We start from the raw sequence: 19,348 nt of genomic DNA, 5'->3' as shown, positions 1-19,348 counted from the left end.
TTAAAATCTCTTTGTACCAAATTATCTGTTGCTTTTCATGCCTTCTCAAAAATTTTGAATGGATCAGTTGTGGTTCTCAACAACAAAGACAATCAATTGGGGATTTTCTGACAATGCGAGAGATATATTTGCTTCATTAGCTTTTTACTGTAATTTTTAATGTCTTTTTTGCAAACATTAATGGCTTTTTTACTGTATAATCTGTGTTTTATGTTTGCATATTTTTTGCTTATTAGTTGTGATAATTTCTAGCAAAGGCAATGTTTGCAATTAATCTCATTACAACTAAGTTTTGTGATTGAGGTCAATTTCTGTTAAGGGATATCTTGGCGCCAGTTATGAGTCACGAACTGGTAATGTTCAGCACATTTTGGGGCGATGTCAGCAATAACGGCTACTACAAACGCTCCAAAGATTATAGAGCCATAGTGAGGAGGAAACGAGTGGGCATTTTCAATGTGCCTTTTGTGTTTGGAGCTTACATTCTCAAGCAGAACAGACTAATTGAACTGCGCGATTTGTGGAAACAGTGTGAGAATGATGAAATAAATGATGGCGATGATGAAGTTTTCATGGCTTTCTGCCTCAGAGATAACGTAGGTTTACAGAATTTAAAGAAGATAGTTCCGATTTTTAGTCCTTTATTGTTTTCAAAATTATAATCAGCACTGAATGTTCTGCTTCTAAACGTTTAAAGTTAGCCAAATTTGTATTCCAGACGTAAGAAATGTCTCCGTTGCTAGCTCCAATTATGAATATTGATGATGTTACTCTAATTTTTTTTGTGTTACAGGGAATTTTCATGTATGTTATGAATCAGGAGCAGTATGGTCATGTCATTTTCGGCAGGGATTACGACCCATCAACAAAAAACGGGGAAATTTTCCTGTTCGCCAATGCGCCAAAGGTAGAATATTGCTTTCGTCGGATCTATATCTAATATGCGCTGACTCGTATTTCAAATTTATATAGTAATATGGATGTTTCCCATTATAGCCCCCCCCACGAAAATATAGCCCCCATTATGGTATTTTTACCATGATTGGTTGGGCTGTACTTTAAGGCGGTGTGGGGGCTGCTATAATGAGAAACACCCAGTAGTGTTGCAATGCATTACTGTATGTTAGATCTGCAATTTTTCTCAGGTGCTATTAACATCTCAAATGTTCTGCTGAAGTAATAGCCCCTTACCTTTCCAAAACGATGAGAAGTAATTTTGCAAAGGTCTCTTCCCCGAGGACCTGAAAAAGCAAAGTGTATACAGATTGATAGCGGTTGTTCAAAATTCGAAGTAATTATCATCAATTTTCTTTTCTACATGTGGAGATTAAACTGCTTCAATGTGCTTGATTGTTCTCTAGCAGATAAAATTAATTGTTCTCAAACGAAGTTTGAAGCTATTATAATCAATTTTTGTGTTTTTTTAAGCAAAATTTTTGCTTGACAGTTTTGACTTTTCGACCGAATCCCAATTTTAAGCGGCTCTTTTTTAAGTCTTTAAATGTCAACAGTTGTATATAACAGCCTATAATAACGCCATTTGAAGCCCCTTAGTAAACTTCCCAATCCCTCTTCTTCCAGGCTACCCTTCCATCTCCCGACTCAAGCTGAGGCTGCAATAGATTAGAGCCGTCACTAGAGAGAAAGAGAGAGAGAGAGAGAGAGATTTAATTAGCTTTTTCGTATAAATACAATAAAGCAAGGATGATCAACGGGGACATCAAGTTCCTCTTTTCAGATCAACCTCTCATGATGGTAACAGAAGACAATAATATACTTTGCAGAACACAAGACAGTAATACATATGACAGAACAAAAGACAAAATTACGGAAGATCGATTATTTGGAGCGGTTGCCATAAACATATTCAACAAGTTCAGAATTATTACAGATATAAGAATATTTTAGTTTGTGACAAGTATCAGAAAGGTTGTTAATAGCCGCCCTCATCTTCTTAGCCGGCTATTATTGCGCTCGTATTTTTTTTTCACTTCGTCAAACTTTTTTTTCGCTTTACCATTTTGCCGCTTTTTCGACATTTTGCGTGAAATCTTTTTGACTTCTCTAGGCTAGTTTCTCTCTTCTCTCATTCTGCTAAAAGTGAATTTGAACATCAGTTGCTATGCAAAGCAATTCAAAATGAACAGAGTCGGTATAAAAAATTGAAGTCAGAAATAGAAACGGGATAAACCCATAAAGCTCAATTTTAGATGCCCGCTATTTGAACGTCGTTCCTATAAGTCTTAGTTACCACCTCTAATGCTTATTGTTGTTGATAGTAGCCCCTGTAGCCTCTCTCTAAGAAGCAAAAGTATGTTCAACTACGAAATGCTATCAAAATAAATCGGACTTAAATATTTTTGTACAAAAATCTTTTTTTTTCAATATCTTCTATTCTTTCAATCCCAATCATGCTTATTGGAATCAACGGCGGCTATTTTCCGGCAATCTGCCGGGTATGTTTCCTATTGACATTTTCTACATTATCAGGTAACACTCCAATTAATCAAAGCTTATTGTATAGAACAGAACCTCTAAATTGAACCTTTTTTCTCTCACCTTTTTAAACGGAATTTTAAGCAAATTCAATGTAATATTTCGTGTATTAACACCTTCTTTTTGTTTTCGAAAAATATGGTTACAAAACTTAATACAATGATGTCCATTTAGAGATCTGAGAACAAACTTGAGCAATGCATATAAATGCAATTCGTAAACAGATAGTATTGTATTGTTTATAAACAGGTCATTGCAACTGTCCTGCTTTTTTCGGAAGTGTATTATTTTCAATTTTTTTTGTAATCGAAAAATGGGATAGAGTGAAGAGTAGCTGCAACATCCGTAGACAAGTATGCGTAGACAAAATTTATTGAATTTAAATTTGTATTGTAAAAGTTTGTATTGTAATTTACTTCTGGGAACATAGTGTCTGAATTTCGAAATGATTCCACACTGCCTGCTAAGCTTTTTTACAACATGGGAAATGTGGGTGTTAAAAGTTAGTTTTGAATGCAAACGTACACCAAGATATTTACATGTTTTGTCAACTTTTACATATTGGTTATTTAAATCGAAGCGTGGGTTCAAATTATCCGTTTTAATATTCATTTGAATGGTTTTTTCAAGATTTAAAACAAGCATGTTTTTAGTTAACCAGTCTTTTATGTTTTTAAGATCTGATGCTACGTCGTTAATAGAACAACCAATTGCTTCAATATTATTATCATCTGCAAACAAAATAATTGGAAATAGTAGAGGCCCTAATATTGAGTCCTGGGAACACCACATTTTACTCTTTTCCGAGAGGAGTTGATTCTATTTAATTCTACTCCTTGCATTGTGTTCCCAAGATACGATTTAAACCAAGACAGACACATTCCTCGTATCCTGTACAATTCCAATTTACTTATTAAGATGTCATGATTTATTGTATCAAACGTCTTTTTGAGGTCTAGGAAAAAACTAATGATGTTTTTGTGCTGTATTGTTTCTGTTAATTGAACCAATGCATTAATAGTGCTGTGTTTTGTTTTAAAACCAAACTGGTTAATATGCAATAGGTTAAAAAATTAGATTAATGAATATAGTCGGTTGTACATGACTCTTTCGAAAATTTTGCTCCATACATTTAAAAGGGATATTGGAATAAAATTTTTTTTCATCAACTTTGGAGCCTTCTTTATAAAGCGGGCAAACCTTAGCATTTGATAGTTCATCTGGAAAAACGCCTGTACTGAATGAAAGACTTATTAGGTATTCTAAGTATACTTCTGTTACCAAAGCAGAATTTTTGATTAAAACATTGCTGAGATTGTCGTCTCCTGACGATGACTTGTTGTCTAAGCCTTGCATGATTTTCTGAATTTCAGACAAATTTTATTACTATTGAAACATGGAATACACATTGCTCTTTAATCTGGTTCTGGTATTCTATTAGGTGTTTTGTTAAGTTTGAACCAATATTGATAAAGAATTCATTGAAAGAGTTTGCTTTATCTACATAATTGGGTTCCTCGATATTTTTCTGACAATTGGCTTGAATAGGAAGAGTTTCGGAATCATTTCTTTTTCCTCTGAGTTCATTAAGAAGTTTTTATGTTTGTCTCGAATTGCCAATACATTTGTCAAATTTATTATGACAAAATTGTTTTTTGTTTGTGATGATTTCTTTTTTAAGATTGTCCCTCGCTTTCGTGAAAGCAGATAGCGTTGGTTCACATTGGTTCTCTTTCAATTTTCTGTGAGCTTTGTTTCGTTTTGTTTTTAAGTTTTTCAGTTTGTTACAAAACCATTGTGGACATTTATTTTTCGTTTTACTGATTGTCATTGGTGCATAGACATTTGTCACCTCTAAGAGAAGTCTATTAAAAATATCAAAGGCTTTGTTTACATTGCTTCGACTAAAAACTGATTGTTCGTTATTTTTCAGATGTTGATTCAATTCTGTGACATATTTTTCACTCGTTCCGGGGCAACTTAAAAATTTTGGCATCTCTACATTTTTCCATTATTTATCGTTGTTTTGTGAATTTTAGACTTGAACTGAGCTGGATAGTGGTAACTGAAATTTCGAACTTGTGTTGAAGAACTTCCCCTTCTCCTTTAATGTTTTGAATTAGAATATGATCTAAAGAGCCTGATGAGGTTTCTGTTACCCTGGTTGGAGTATCGCAAAACATTCAAAACCGTTAACAGCGATGCTATATAAATACGTATCTACCATTAGGTTTTTGCTCTCAACGTCAATATTGAAGTCACCACAAATTATTGTTGGGTATTCGGGTTGTTTTTGTTTTCTAAAAAATTATCCAGGGTTTCTATGAAGATCATTGTGTTGTAACGTGGAGGGGTATATCAAACCATGAGTTTGAAGTTGAATTTTTGCAACTCTAGATTTAAGTACAACGCTTCATTAAAAGGATTAGGATTTTCTTTCACAATGTTTAAGGTATTGTTACATTGAATCATAATTCCACCACATTGTGCTTTGCTTTTACTTATTGGCCAGTTATTAAAGCTAGTTTTAACATAATTTGACGGTTCGTCATTTTCACTCATGCATAGAATATCTGGTTTAGACTTAAAATTAAAGCCTCTAGGTCTGAGAAATGCTTTTTGAAAGACCGTAGGTTGATTTGAATAATATTTAAAATATGGCTAGAATTGAGGCCAAAGGAATTTGTTGGATAGTATGGAGTCTGATAGTCTGGGTAAAATTGTATCCGTGGGTAGTCTTTGTTTTTTGTAGTTTTGATTTCTGTTTTCAAAGTTTTTAAAGTCTTTAAAGTTTTTAGAGTTTTGTTGCTGAGGCCTTTCGTTACGCAACTTTTTACGTCTACTTTCACTTTCGTATGCCGGGTTTTTTCTGTTGGGCAGTTTTTTCTCAAAGCACTTTATAACCGTTTCATAACTGTATTGTACCAATTCAGCTCCTTCATAAAGGCCATGTATTTGTTCTGTGCTCTCATTATTATTCCTTGTCAAGAAATATTGTCCCCTCTCTGATCCAAGCTTTGTATATCCGTACATCGTTTCTTAGCAAATTCATGAAGTTTACGCAAGCTTTTGTGGCATCTTCATATATCCTTACGTACCCTAGAAGGGAATTTATTTGTAGGTTGTTCTTTTTCGTTAAGAGCTCAATTTTAGTCACTCTACGGGTAAACCTAGCAATTGATGGTTTAGGTGTTCCGTTATTAGATGGCAGCCTATGAGCAATTGAAATGTCATTTTTTAAACACGTAAATTCATTTCTTGTGCAACTTTCTGTACAATTTCGGCTGTTTCTGATAGGTTTCTCTCTGGCCTTGAGCTAAATTTTGTTCAAGACCTAGTATTTTAATGTTATCACGGCGGTTATAAGTTTCGAGCAGTTCGCATTCAGGTAATGTTTTTAGTTTAGCTTTTTTTTTGCTCTATGTGTATTTTTAGTTCCAACTGCGACTTAAGTTTATCAATTTTCTCATCGACAATTTCACTCATGGTAGTTTTCAATTTGTCTTTTAGCTCAGTTTTAACTGATTCCTTTTCCGATTTTACAGTTTTCATTATTTCAGGAAGCATTTCGGCAATAGATTTCTGAAAGTTATTTTTTAATTATTTCGGAAATATCCAAATTAGGAACATTTGGATTAACTTTGGTATTATCAGGTTTTGCATCATTTTCATCAGGACTTAATACTACACAAGCTCTTTTTCCGCCTTTCAATAGAGGTGTTTGACCAAGATATGATAGAGGGGGTATTCATTTTCATTTTTATTCCAACTATTATCCGATTTTGAGTTGTTAACTTCCTCTCTTTGTTGGTCTGCAGGGGGAGCTTGATCATTGTTCAAATTAGAGGAACTCATATTTCGACTTCGACTTAATTTGTAATTCAGAGTACCGGCGGTGGCAACGAGCTGACTGAGAGCTCAAGAGCTATCAAGGTGTTCTGTTTTCGACAAGTTGGACAACAGATGGGTATATCTGAAAGTTCAGTAGAGTTAGAGTTGCAGTATATCAGATTATTATGAATCGAAAGAAGCGAAAAATAAGTGCGGAAGAAAATTAAAAAAAGATGTGCGTAGGTATGTTGCTTTATCTCACGTGTTCAAAACAACGGCGGGGCTCTGAGCTCACTGACAGCTCAAGTGCTACCAAGGTGTTCCAAACCAGCCACAGAAACGCAACCAAAAAGGGGCGGTGCTTATACGGTTTATCTATCTGAGTATTTTTAAGCCACTTTGTAAAAGTAAAGAAGAGAGAGAGAGAGAGAACTAAAGCACCGAAGGGTAAAGATAATTTTATAGCTCCAAAATACTGGAGATAGCTCAGATCACATCATAAGAGTAATCCGTATTATCAATGTAAACTTCTTTCAATTGTTTTTTTGGCTTTGTATTTTGTTCCCGCTTCACCGCTGCTGATTGCTTTTTACTAGATCGAGTTTTTCGTGATTGCTTCTTTTGGACTAGATAGAACAAATTGTCTTGATGCCGCAAGATTGTTTTAATGATGTTCGACTCAATTTGTGTTTCAGGTTGCTGTTCAAGCGATTCTTTTGTGTAATACTCTGATTTTTTTTGCGGGGGCAAATAAGATGTCGCTTAACTGTTTATTGTTGTTAATTGATGGTGACGCAGGGTTTCAAATAAATCAGGATTTCCAAAACGTTGATTGTATGCTATTGCTGATAACTTATGCCGGTACTTTTTCAACACTTCGAGCAACTGTTTAATCGTCAAGGGATGGTCGTTATTTGATTTGTGGGGTGTTATCGAGTTGTTGATGACATCATGCCATAATACAATGTTATTTTGATTTCTGAGAGGTTTTTTGTCGAATAAATTCTGCAGATTTAGACTCACGTTTTTTGGCATTCAGATTGAGGCTCAAAGATTGTACACCATAAACGTTACCCAAGAAATTGTGTTCCTTTTTCATTCTGTGTGGAATGACGCTGTTGACTTTGCTCACACAGCTGGCTCCAACTGTAAGTATCATCTATCATGTGCCCAGTACAGAATATGCCCAGCTTTGGCAACAATTGATCTATTTAATAAGTTTATCACAACAATTAGACTAGTCGTTGGAGTACAATTTTTTAGTCGGTTATATTTTTGCAACTATACTCCATAGGGAAATCTAATCCATAAGGGTTTGACTGGTGCAGATTCTAGAGCGTAAATGGTTTATATCTTGCAAAAGAAAATAATGAAATTAATAATTTTGTAAAATGTTTGACTTTGTCTGAATATTCGGTTCTTAAGTAAACTAAACTTATAGCAATTATTAATTGCTCTTGAACGAAGTTTCAGACGTATGTGTTTTTTTTTGCTGGTCTGTTGCAGTTTTCAATGATATTCTTTGATTTTTTAATGGCTTTTCGCACGTGGGTTCTTCATTTTGGAATGATTTAAGTTGCTCTTATTGTGAAATAAAGTTGATTGCTATTTTCAAAGCGATTGTGAACGTTAGGAGAATTGAAGACATTGTGGCTTAGTGGTTAGGATGTCAGAGTGGCATCTTGAGGATGCATGGGTTGAACCCCTGTGGGGTCGTTTTTTGTACCGTGAAAACATATGGAAGCTATGCCGCTCCCTATAGTGTAAATTGCCCTTCCTGTCGTTCGGTAGTGGTTCATCCGAATTTAATCGGTTTATGTTATAGTCCAGTTGTTCTTTTGGAGGAATTTGTCTTACTCCCTTTTTCTGTCTTATTGACGAATTTTCGTGACTTTCCATGTTGAGAAACGGCGTAAACTGTTAAAGCCCGTGAACGGGAGAAACAGCATAAACTGGCAGTAAGTCTCTGGGCAGTTCTGTTAGAGCCTTATCAGTCTAAGTATTCGATGCACCGAAACTGCCGAGGAGATTAGGCAATTTCGTTGAATCGCATGCTTATTGAGACTGCTAAGTGTTCCAGCAGGTATGCCCCCCCCCCACTCCTTTACCTACTCCACTCCCACCGAACTCTATTTGTTGGCGTGATGTCAGTAGTAAATACTGTCTCAAGAGGGGGAAGGTTATCCTACGATACTTAAACATGGGATAATAGGGGTTATCCTAGACGGAAAGTGATTAACTTTCATTCTCTACCGGATGTGACTTTGTAAGATTTTTTTCAAGGTGGCAAACTTGTTTTCGGTCAGAAGTTTCTTGCACTTCTATTTCGTTCCGATAAGAGGTGCATGAAACTTTGTTCTAAATTCTATTTCGTTCTGATAAGAGCTGAAAGCGAACAATTTATTGAAACGTATTTTAGCACTCATAAATACAAAATTTACATGGTTAGGAATTCAAAAGGCGCAATTTAGGTAGTTAGGTACAACAAGTTTTTTGTCTGCGTGCAACTTTAAATGCTGGTTCTTCTCATTAGCTGCACTCATTAGCTTCAGAAATAATGAATGGGTTTTGGGAGGAAGAGCTGGAGCTGGTGTTAGCATCAAAATCTACGATATCATCGCTATCAATGTCGTCCTCGTTAATAAGACTTGTCATTGCAAATCCCGGGTCAGGTGTTTCCCATTCTTCCCAAGCTATCAATATGACCATGGAGTAATCGACAGTCAAATGAAGATCGCATTGTTCCATAGTGAAACTGATACATGTAGTATTTCGCTAGATCAAGTATTGTGGCCCCCACTATGGTAGGTGTATCCCAATAGATCTTTCTTGGGCAGGAGGAGAGAGCTGCCATGTCCTTGCCAAACAATTTGAACTTATAAAACTCTAACTTGCTTACTATGGTTAGGGTTCGTCTTGCGTCCCTCGTAAGCTCGATTTTCATCCGTCGACGTTTCGATTCGCAGTTTTTCCCATAAACGGCGTTGCTCATTAGTTATAGAAACTCCTCAAATTTATTTGTATCCGCTTGTCTCTTCTCACTTCAGGGTTATATAGGGTGTTTACCTATTTTTTTGAGTAAACTGTAGCACACGGTGCATTTTCCTAGCAAATAATCCCAAGTTAACATACAGTTTCAACAGCTTGTAATGCATCACAGTGTTTTTTGTCAAAGAAAGTCTGCAACAGTTTTGGATTTTTGAGGAGGGTAAGTTATGACTCTCTCGCAAGTTTACTTGGTACTTGCTGAGCCTGTCATCCTCAAAAATTTTTTTCGATGGTGCGAGGGGGAAGTCCTGATGGTAATCGTGTAGGCTTGCTGGATAATGCATGTCGACTTCCACGAAGTAACCGACAGGGTTATCAGGACAGTTTAGTATCTTAACCAGTGTAATATCAGGATTCAGCGTAAAATCTGACTGAGGGAGTTTTTCATTCTGCATGACGCCACCGTATAGGTTATTGACGTCCACGCAGAAGCCAAATGTCGAGGGTTGTGAAGAGTCATAATCTGGAAAATTTTTATTATTTGCTGTAAACTTTCTCATCTTGTAGACTGAACATACTCCCCCACGTACTGCTCCTTCTATCATAACGAGGTGCTCGCGTTCTGTAAGCAATTCGACCTTCGCCTTGCATTTTCTCAGGGATGCTTCCTTAGCCATATTTGACAGTGTGTAAAAGTGCATGCAATCGAGTTTGTAGGTGGAGAAACTGAGCTCTGTGGAACTCACAAACGCATGCGAGAAAAGCGCAATCGGTTTTCAGGTATGCATCGTAGTAGTCTTGTAGAGTTTGACAATTTAGAGTGTTCCACATCGTCTGGGCGTGGTTCAAGTTTTTTTTTGAGTTATTGTTTTTGCGTTTCCTTCTAAAGTGTTACGCCATTCATTAAGAGGCAGTAAGGATTTTTCGCTAAACTTGTCGACCGCTGACATATGAATAGGGGTAATATCCTTTTCGCTGGAGTAGCTTCAATTCTGCTGAGGATAGTTTAGGAAAGACAGAAGCAAGTATTCCAAAAAGATCTGGTAAAATGTCAACCAACTTTTCGAGAGACGAATTCATCATTTTGAATGAATCAATAAACCTCAGATTTTCATACTTTTGATCACTTTTCTATCATCTAGGGTTATGGTCTCCAAGAGTACTCCAAAGTTCAAGGAAATGTGTTTTTGATCAGTAGACGGAATTACACTTACAGTGGTCGTTGGCTCACAAGATTGCAGGGCTAAACAAATGTGATGAAGATCATAGTTTTGTATATTATGACCCACTACAGGGGTAAAGTTGACGTTCGTTCGTGCTCGGTTGCATTTCTCATGAGCCCAGTCAAATTGTCCGCTGTAGTGGCAGTGATCCAGGTGAATTGATGACTGTTCATCATTATCGTCAAAGGGCTCGTTACATATCCAACATTCGCTAGCTGCACTTTTTGGATGCTGGCTATTGTCACCTCTTAAGAAAAGAAAAGCTCGTTGGTGCTTATATATATCCTTGGCTAGTGTGCGTAACATGTTTACAAATTTAGTAATGCAATCTTCAGAGCTGTCCACATGGAAGAAGATGGGTTCTGTTGAGTTTTAACTATTACCGCAACTGGAAACCCACAGGGCTAGTGTTTTTCAATAACTCTGGTGAATGAGTTGTTCCCGTGGGGGCGTGCTTCCTGCTACTGGACACAAGAAGGATTCGAAGTCAAAGTAAATGACTAATGAAACAAACCAGGTAGCGATCAAGTTTTTGAATTTAGGTAAATTTTTTCCAGTAGTTGGTAATCGAACAACAGCCGGGGCATTTTCACTGCAGGTCTCCATATGTTCGGTAAGCTTTGCAAGGCTTTCTTCACAGAACCGGAAACTATTCCGACAAATAAGAAATGTAAAGCGGAATTTGGTATTTCGGAGTTGACAGACTAATTTCGAAGTTGGTAATCAATACATAATGGTATCAGTCAGCTTCGTATAAAAGCAATAGATCCATTGTGAAGTTTGAGACAAACTTTGACACTCTGAGTGGAAATAAATCTCTACCATCATAACCAAAAACGTTGATTCCAACTTCATTGAGATTTTCGAACTGTTGATGTCTTGTAGCCCCATGGGCAGGTCGAAGTGTGCAGTTGGTTGATGATGGTTGGCTTGCTGGTAAGTTTCGGTTGAAGTTTTGTCTGTGTTGTTGTTCCTTCTTGGTCGATCTAAGCTAATATTGTTGGGCATATGATATGCAGCAATATAACAGTAAAGAAAGCAATTTGCGTCCTCATGGTTACGAGTATTAAGTAAACCGTGGCGAAATATTAAATATTTTGTAATTTTGAAGGTAATGCAATGTAAGACAAGCCGGTTATAGGTCGGTAGCGGGCAAAGTTCACAATTACTTTGATAACTTTTTCAAGCACCCAACCACTGGCTAATTTGCATAAATTTCAATGAGCTCATCTTCCTGATCTTCGTTTTGACTCGGTTTTCGGAGTTGAGGATGAGCACTAAATTAAACTTTTTGTGATACTTGTGAGAGCTTTTGTTCTATAAGCGAATGGCTTTGTGGTTTATGTTGGAGCATGAACTCAGCAAGGCCTGTGTTGGAATGGGTTGTTGATTGTGGCATATGGTGTTTCTGAAGGATACCATTAAAGGCAGTTTCAGCCGGCGCTTGAGTTGGTTGGAATTGATCGCCAAAGACAAGTAAAGAATGCAAAGAACTTATATGCTGAGCAAATAGTCTGGTGTCGTTAAAGCCCATATAGCAGGACCGACAACGATTTGAAAAGTTTTGATGACAAGTCCTCATGTGTTGTTCCAGTTCAGAAAGTTTTCTATAAGTGTACGTACAAATAAAACAGGTAAAGGCTGGTAAACCTTCTTCGTCGGAGTGGTAGCGATGCTCATGGCAATATTGATTTCCCCTGTTAGCAAAAGTTGCCGAACAATATTTGCAATTGAAAACCATAGTAGAAAAAGTCAAGATTCAAAAGTTAGCAGAGATAATAACAACTTTCGTAAACATGTGAGTCAACTTCAAATGGCCAATTTCTTTTTATTCCACATGAGGCTTTTATAAGAGGCGCGCAAATCAAACTTTCAAAATCTTCGAATTTGATTGGATAAGAGCGCTCGTTTACTATTTTATCCCGCTCTAGTCAACTACTATGAACATATCAAGTTGCGTTGAACTAAAAGTAGCGCTTGACTTTACGTTTCCCACTGACCAACACTGACATGATAAAACTTGTTTGAATTTTTCCAAATTTTATTACAATACACAAATACTTGTTAAACCATGGGTAGTTCCTTTTAGTTATTAGGTTTATGTGATGTGACAAAGCATATCAATTGCAGTCTTTTGGTTTGTTTAAAGATCTTTTAGGTCAAGTCAAAGTAAACTTTTATGAATTTTTGATGGTCTTTCAATCAAATTTTTTAATATTTTTTCATTTTGATAGCTAATATGCTCTAATGTCATAAAGGAAGAGGAAACTTTTGTGTTTCATCCTTTAGATGTTATATTACACTTCAGTAGCTTACCTAAAATGAAAATTTTGATTTGATTTCCTCAGAATTTTTCCAAAAACAACGCTTTTTTTCCACTTTGTTAACTTTTAAGTACAAGGGATGCTTGCTTATGATGCACAGTTTTATTGTTGTCACGGTGTTTGAACAGCTCATAAGTCTACTAAAAGCAAATGAAATTTTCCATTTTTTTGGTAAATATTGCAAAAAAGCGAGTTTTGTATTTTTCTCACTATAGAAGACGATGGGTGCGTCTGACGATGTTGTGCCTCATAACAAAAAATGCTCCTTGGACGCTGAAACGTAGGACAGGACAGGAAAAATATCCCTCATCTTTATCAGGAAAAAAGTTAGGTTTTCTGTCAGTCATGATCAACATGACAGTTCATGACAAGCCCCCTGTTGCAAGCATTTTTCGATGACAGCTGTTATGGGATCATTTTGTCTCCAGCCCCCAAAAATTTGATTTTTTGAAAAAAAACCTGGTATATTATTTTTTCGGGTACTTCAATTGCTAATTAATGCCAGATGTTAATGAGACGTTAGTGTCCAGATTTTTTGAAAATCGGTGAAAGAGCCGTTTTCCGGCCCCGACCCATATGACCAAAAGTGACAAGCATGTATCACTGACAAGTGGGAATTACATCCGAATTAGACTAATTAGGTGTTAATTAGCTGTTAATACGTAATTAACTCATGAAGGATTGAGTTTAAGTTGACGAGCGTCATGAGCTTTTGGATCTTCTCCTTTTGTGCCCCCCCAGCTTAGTGGGCGCATATTATTTGCACCCCCCAGACGCACGTGCAATATCTTTACATAATGATTTATTATGTAATGGCACGTGCTCTGTAACTGGGGGGCACATAACGTACTGGGGGTCCACCAACGGAAAAGATCCAAGTTTTTTTGTAGTGAATTGTGTAATAGTATAAACCCCATAGTTAGTTTCATCCCAACTATCTGTTGGAGCCGACTTTCTTGGGGTCAAAAATTACCATGAAAAAAACAGAAATGTGGATTTTTTTAAATTCAAATCGATAGCCCACAAAAACCACCCGGTGATGGCGTTCAGGGTTTGAGTTATCGTTCCGTCGAAAAAATTTTAAGCATAAAAAACGAAAAAATCTCAATTTAAAAAAAAATTCTATTCTCTTTTTCTTTTTTGCTGAAAAATGATGCTTTACGTATTCAACTGACACCTGAATATATACCCAACAGGAGAGCTGGTTTAATACCAACATACCAAGAACAATTTGTTTAATGAGGTTTTTCTAGAAAAGGATTTTATGCATTTTTTGAAGCTTTTGTTCAAACCTAATTATACATTTTAATACCTTTCTAAACAACTTTTTTCTCAAACAATCAGATGCTTGGTTGCTTCCTGTTATAAATTACCTTCTGAACATGTTTGAACAAGTCCTTTTTGAAAATTTTCTCTCAAGTTTTCCAACAAATATTTTCCAACAATATTGTTTACATGACACAAGTGAACATGTTTGAACATGTCCAAAATTTGTAAAAAATTAAAAGAGTGTCAATTAGCGAGCTATCTACAAAAGCCAGTAACACAAGGCACCGAAGTGCAAAGGAAATATAATTCAATATTAAATAAGTTGTTAGAGGTCAAAAAAGTCCTTTATAGAGTCTTCTTGACTTCGTTTTTTTTGGTGCTGCGCACACTACTGGAGTTTCCAAGCAATTGGGTGTCTTGAAATGGGCTGAATGTGTCTGCTGTTGTGGTGTCTGAAGTTTGAACCAGATAAAATGTTGACATCAAGCTGACTTGTTTTTGCAAAATTGTTAGAGATCTTGTTCTTCTTCTTCTTGAAATCCTCAAACAGTGACGGACTTGGGGTTGGAGTAAAAATTGGGCTTGGATCCACAGCAGGAGTTGCTGGAACACTGAGTGAAACACTCAGTGGCTGACTTTCCCGTGATGATGGTGATGATTTGACACCTCACATGTCATCCAAATTTTTTTAGGCTTGATATGTGCCGAGTTGATTCTCCAATAACTGCACACACTCGCAGTCGTATCTGTACAAGATACGTCTCACTTCTTCCGGCAAAGTTTCTTCAGTTGAAAGCATTTGTGGTGTAGTTCTTGGTGGTAAGTGTCCTCCAGAAGTAATAATACTGCATTCAGCTGGCTCCGTTTTTTCTGGTAGGGCAGCAATAGCGTTAATAAACAGCTTCGGAATCAAACAATGCTGGTAAGTACCACAAATCGTTTTTTCTTTTGTATCAGAACGACAAAATTTTCAAACACTGTTTGTTAAACAAGAGTTCTCCCAAAAGAAATATCAGACTCCGAAAGATTTTTCACGGACATTGTTTTGAAGTTTGTTTTCAAGTGCGTTCCAAAGGTTAACTTTAGTGCAAAAGAAAGAAATGAACACAAGTACAAAATTATTTTGCAACGTGTTTAATTAAAACAAGGTTCGCTTTATCTAAGACCAAACAACTGATTGGAGCATAGACTTTAGTCACACCTAGTTGCATAATATATCTCTCTTTGTATATAGCTTGTGGTTTTTATTAGGAGGACTGTGGTTCCTTTACAGAGGAATTTGGGGTCAGATCTGTTTTGTATGGTTATGTATGCAAATTGTGTTTGGTCTCTGCACTATACTATCTAGGGTCACATCTGTTCTAAATTAACTCTTATGTAAAATACATGGGTCACTAAACTATTAATGTTTAACTCTCTCCCACACAGAAGTGTGGGGTTTTGTTGATATATTTATTGCTTTATATACAAAACACATGTACTTGTTATCTTTGTTCGCAAGAAGGTTCACGATTATGGTTTATAGAGGTATGGTTTTAATTAACTATTATCTAAGGTCACATACGTATGAGAGTCTAAAATGAACAGTCTCAAGTACGCCGTGGGGCGTACTTGAGACTGTATTTACCAATCACTTGGATTTAATTAAAAATATGACGACAATGGTTTAATCCCAACTTTCCTTGCCTCCTAATTTCGTAGTTATTTACATTATGTTGACTTAAAGTGATAAAAACAAGTTGCCTACCATGCTTTTTACTTCTTCAAAAGACACACAGTTTGGAGATTGCTATTTCGACATTTCCCAAACTGAAAAGCTTTTTGGTCAGGGCAACTTTAAAAACGTACGAAAGAACCGGAACATATGTGTAGCTAAATTTGTTCAAGAAAACGGTTGCGGATTACGAGTTTGAAGAGAGAATTTCTCTGACTCTAGAAGAGTTTGGAAATTTAGTCAAAAAAGCAGAAAAAATACGAAGCTGCAACGCAATTTTCCGAATCAAATCCACCCCCAGCAAAGAAGCAGAAGTTTGATCAGTGTAGTAAATATGGTGGAAGCCATGTTTGAGCGCTCTCCCAACTATTTCGAACAATTTAAAAAGCAGTTCAAGTTTTTAATTGTTGACGAAAAAGCAAACTTAACAGCTTTGAATAACTGCTGTGTGTCCGCATTTTGAGTCTGATTTTTGTCAGTTACCATCTAACCATTTTCACGGTCTGATTGAGGTTGCAATCGATGTTGAAACCATAACCCCAATCAAAAATTTTGCACTCTACTGTCTCTTAACTTCCTTCAGACACTTATTTTCAGCTTCAACGAGTCTGGACTTTAAAGGAGATACATATTCAAAATTACAGCATGCCGTTGACTTTAATAACAAATCTGGAGAGAAAACGGATACAGCAAATGTACGCAAGCGACTTCCACACTTGGCATCAGCGGCAACAAAACTACCAAAATCGGCAGGGCTCACTAGTGGAATCTCAAAAACCCTGGCAAGATCAACATCAATTGTACCACAGAAAACAATTCACAATTTTGTGTGTTCTACAATTTCTTCGAAAACTCAAACTGATCAGTTTAGTAGTGAAACTTTGGACAGAGTGGAGTCAATTTTGAGTGGTCCTCATTCTGGTGCTTTTTGTCAGATTATGGATATATTTTTTAGTGGCTGTGGAAAACTGAACAATGATTCTGATTAACTATTTGTTCGTCGTGTATATGACGAAAAAATTCAGTTTAAAAAAATTCATTTTGCAATGTTGGTTTTGTTAGAGCATCATGTGAAGAGCAAAGCGAATCAATTGAAAATCATTACAATTAACAATTTGTCTATTAACAAATTTCAAATGAGCGATAAAAATACAAAAGTCAGCACAATTTCGAGTTTTGACTTTGAATTGGTTGGTTTTCAAGTAATTGGTGAAACTGTACATTATTTCTGGCAAGTTGTTAATAAATGTTCTTGTAAGAAGATAAGGATCGTCCAAGTGGATCAGCAAACAGAAGATGGTTGTTCATTTTACATATGAGGAGCCAGTACGTGCCAGGACTTTGAAATTGTGACGCTTTTACTATTAAAAAACTGTTTGATGTCAATTTTGAAGGAAAATTGTCTGCTGCAAATACCCCTCGAAATTTGTGCTTTAGTTTTTGACATCTCTGAATTAAATCATTAATGTCCTCTTCGTCCATCAGTTTGTCAGAATGTGATATTTTGACACTCGTCGCGCAGTATCAACAAAAACTGTACCAGCTTTTTCTTCAATAATAAAAATTTCAATAATGGTCGGTAAGGCCGCTGAAAACTTCAACTCGATAGATATGGAACAGTTTTTTAGCTCCGGATGTATAAAATCATGAGAAGCTTGTTGGGTGCTAGTCAGATCAAATACCATTATAAAATGGTTGATATAGTCTGACAGACTTATTCCGTGTGCATTGTCAATATAGGCTAAATCTGATATTGTATTCGAATAAAGGCGTTTTTTATCAGTTGTAGATATCGGGCTATCAGCCACTGGTAACCTGTTGCGATAAATATATATCTGTTCCAAGTCAAATTTTTAAAGTGAAATGGATTTTGCATGTTGTTGCCCAAAAAAGCTTCGTTTGTATTGAGACATATTGCGAATCTTCGCATTGGCTCTCGTGCAAAAATATCCTCTTGCTTCCAACTATGAAGACCAGTTAAAGCCAAAAAGTCTTTGTCAAAGTTTCAAAGTAGGGAAAAGCAGCAGGGGTACTAAGCAATGTTTTTTCAATGGCAGACACGACCTCATCATTCAATGTCATCTTGCAGACGTACAAATTAGCTTCAACAATTTTCACCTTGTAATGTTTTGCAGCATCATTGGAAACGATAACAAAATCATCAATAGATCTTCTGAATGCAATACGAACTGTTACAACAGTTAGCAGATGTTTATCACATGTGAAAAAGTCTACCGCTACTTTACCATAAAAAGTGCATTCTCCTGACTCTCTAACCGGGTTTTTTCTTCGAGCTATTTCCGCTGCTTTTATTGCAGATGGATCTTCTTCGTAAGAATTGCCTAGACATGCTAACAAAGTTTTCTTTGCATCTTTGTTATGTGAGAGCTCAGTTTCTATGAAACTCTTGTGCGCATAATTTCCATTTGCGTTAGAGATTTTCAATCCGTTGGCTGAAACTATGCAGAGAAAATTGAATGCAACACATTATTGTAAAAGTAAGGAGCATCGGTTCTAGCAGTGTCAGCCCCGTCATATTTTAGATCAGCTCCCGAAGACTGAACATTTTTGCATTTGATTTCCAAAAATATTTATGTAAGTCTATGAAGCTGTTACGGTCACCAGTTACCTCGAACTCTAACATGGGTCCATCAGGACTATGCACAGGTCCCAATTTGTGACAAAACTTCCATCGAAAGTCACCAAGAGGGCCGGCTTTTCAAAAAGATCCAAAGAGCTATGGGTTGCTTCGTTTCGTAACAGGTTAGCGATCATATTTAACTTGAGAGAAGAAATCAGAACTACTTTTTTGGAACTTTTCGTTTTGAAATGATCACCTTTTGTTTGGTTAATGATTTTCTTGGTGATTTTTTTAGAGCGACTCCTAATCGTTTTTCTCTTTTGCCGAAGTCTTGATCCCCCTGTTTGTTTTTTAACAGTGTTGCTTATGGTATTTTTGAGTGCTTGTTTGGGTGATTTTTTAAGTGGCCAGAGAAATGTGGTAAGGATGTTGCTTGGTTAGCGTAATAAGAGTCCATGGTAAATGGAAAATTTTTTGAACTGAAGGGTTAAAATGACTGTATCGGTTCCCGAAAAGGCAACCAATTCTCCCGTTTCTGCGCGAAGCTCAATGGATATTGATTGTATGGTGTTTGATAGGAGTTTTTTGTAATCTAAATTGGAAGAAGCAATTCGATGAGTTGGTTCAAGCTCACAGGCACTACCGTTTTTCAGACGTTGTTTTGAATCAATGACTCGAAGCAAGGGCGCTTTTGTATCACCAGCGTACTAGTACTCAATAATGTTTGTACATATAAAAATTAAGTGCTTTCCCGAGCAAAGATCAACGGGAAATTCTCCATAGTATGCTGCGGTTTCATCACTCTTCATTAGTCTGTTTGATGTTGCTTTTTATTTTGTAAGCTATGTGTACTCCACTGCCATTTGGAATGCCCGAAAAACCGATAAAGCTCGGAATTTCTTTAGTTGGAAAAGTAATTCCT

General features: G+C 36.4%; 1 protein-coding gene across 1 annotated transcript in view; it reads left to right on the top strand.

The window, feature by feature from the left end:
- The window catches only part of LOC142338013 (multifunctional procollagen lysine hydroxylase and glycosyltransferase LH3-like), a 77,203-nt gene that overhangs the window by 48,485 nt on the left and 9,370 nt on the right, over positions 1-19,348 (top strand). Inside the window, exons 11-12 of the mRNA XM_075387650.1 lie at positions 320-596; positions 794-907. Coding sequence (XP_075243765.1) covers positions 320-596; positions 794-907 — 391 coding nt within the window. The remainder of the gene's footprint in view (positions 1-319; positions 597-793; positions 908-19,348) is intronic.

The sequence above is a fragment of the Convolutriloba macropyga genome, chromosome 1 (genome assembly GCF_964194025.1).
Source record: "Convolutriloba macropyga chromosome 1, txConMacr16.3, whole genome shotgun sequence".
In the NCBI taxonomy this organism is placed as follows: Eukaryota; Metazoa; Xenacoelomorpha; order Acoela; family Convolutidae; genus Convolutriloba; species Convolutriloba macropyga.
The sequence above is the reverse complement of the archived record's forward strand: the minus strand, read 5'-3'. Positions and strand labels throughout refer to the sequence as shown.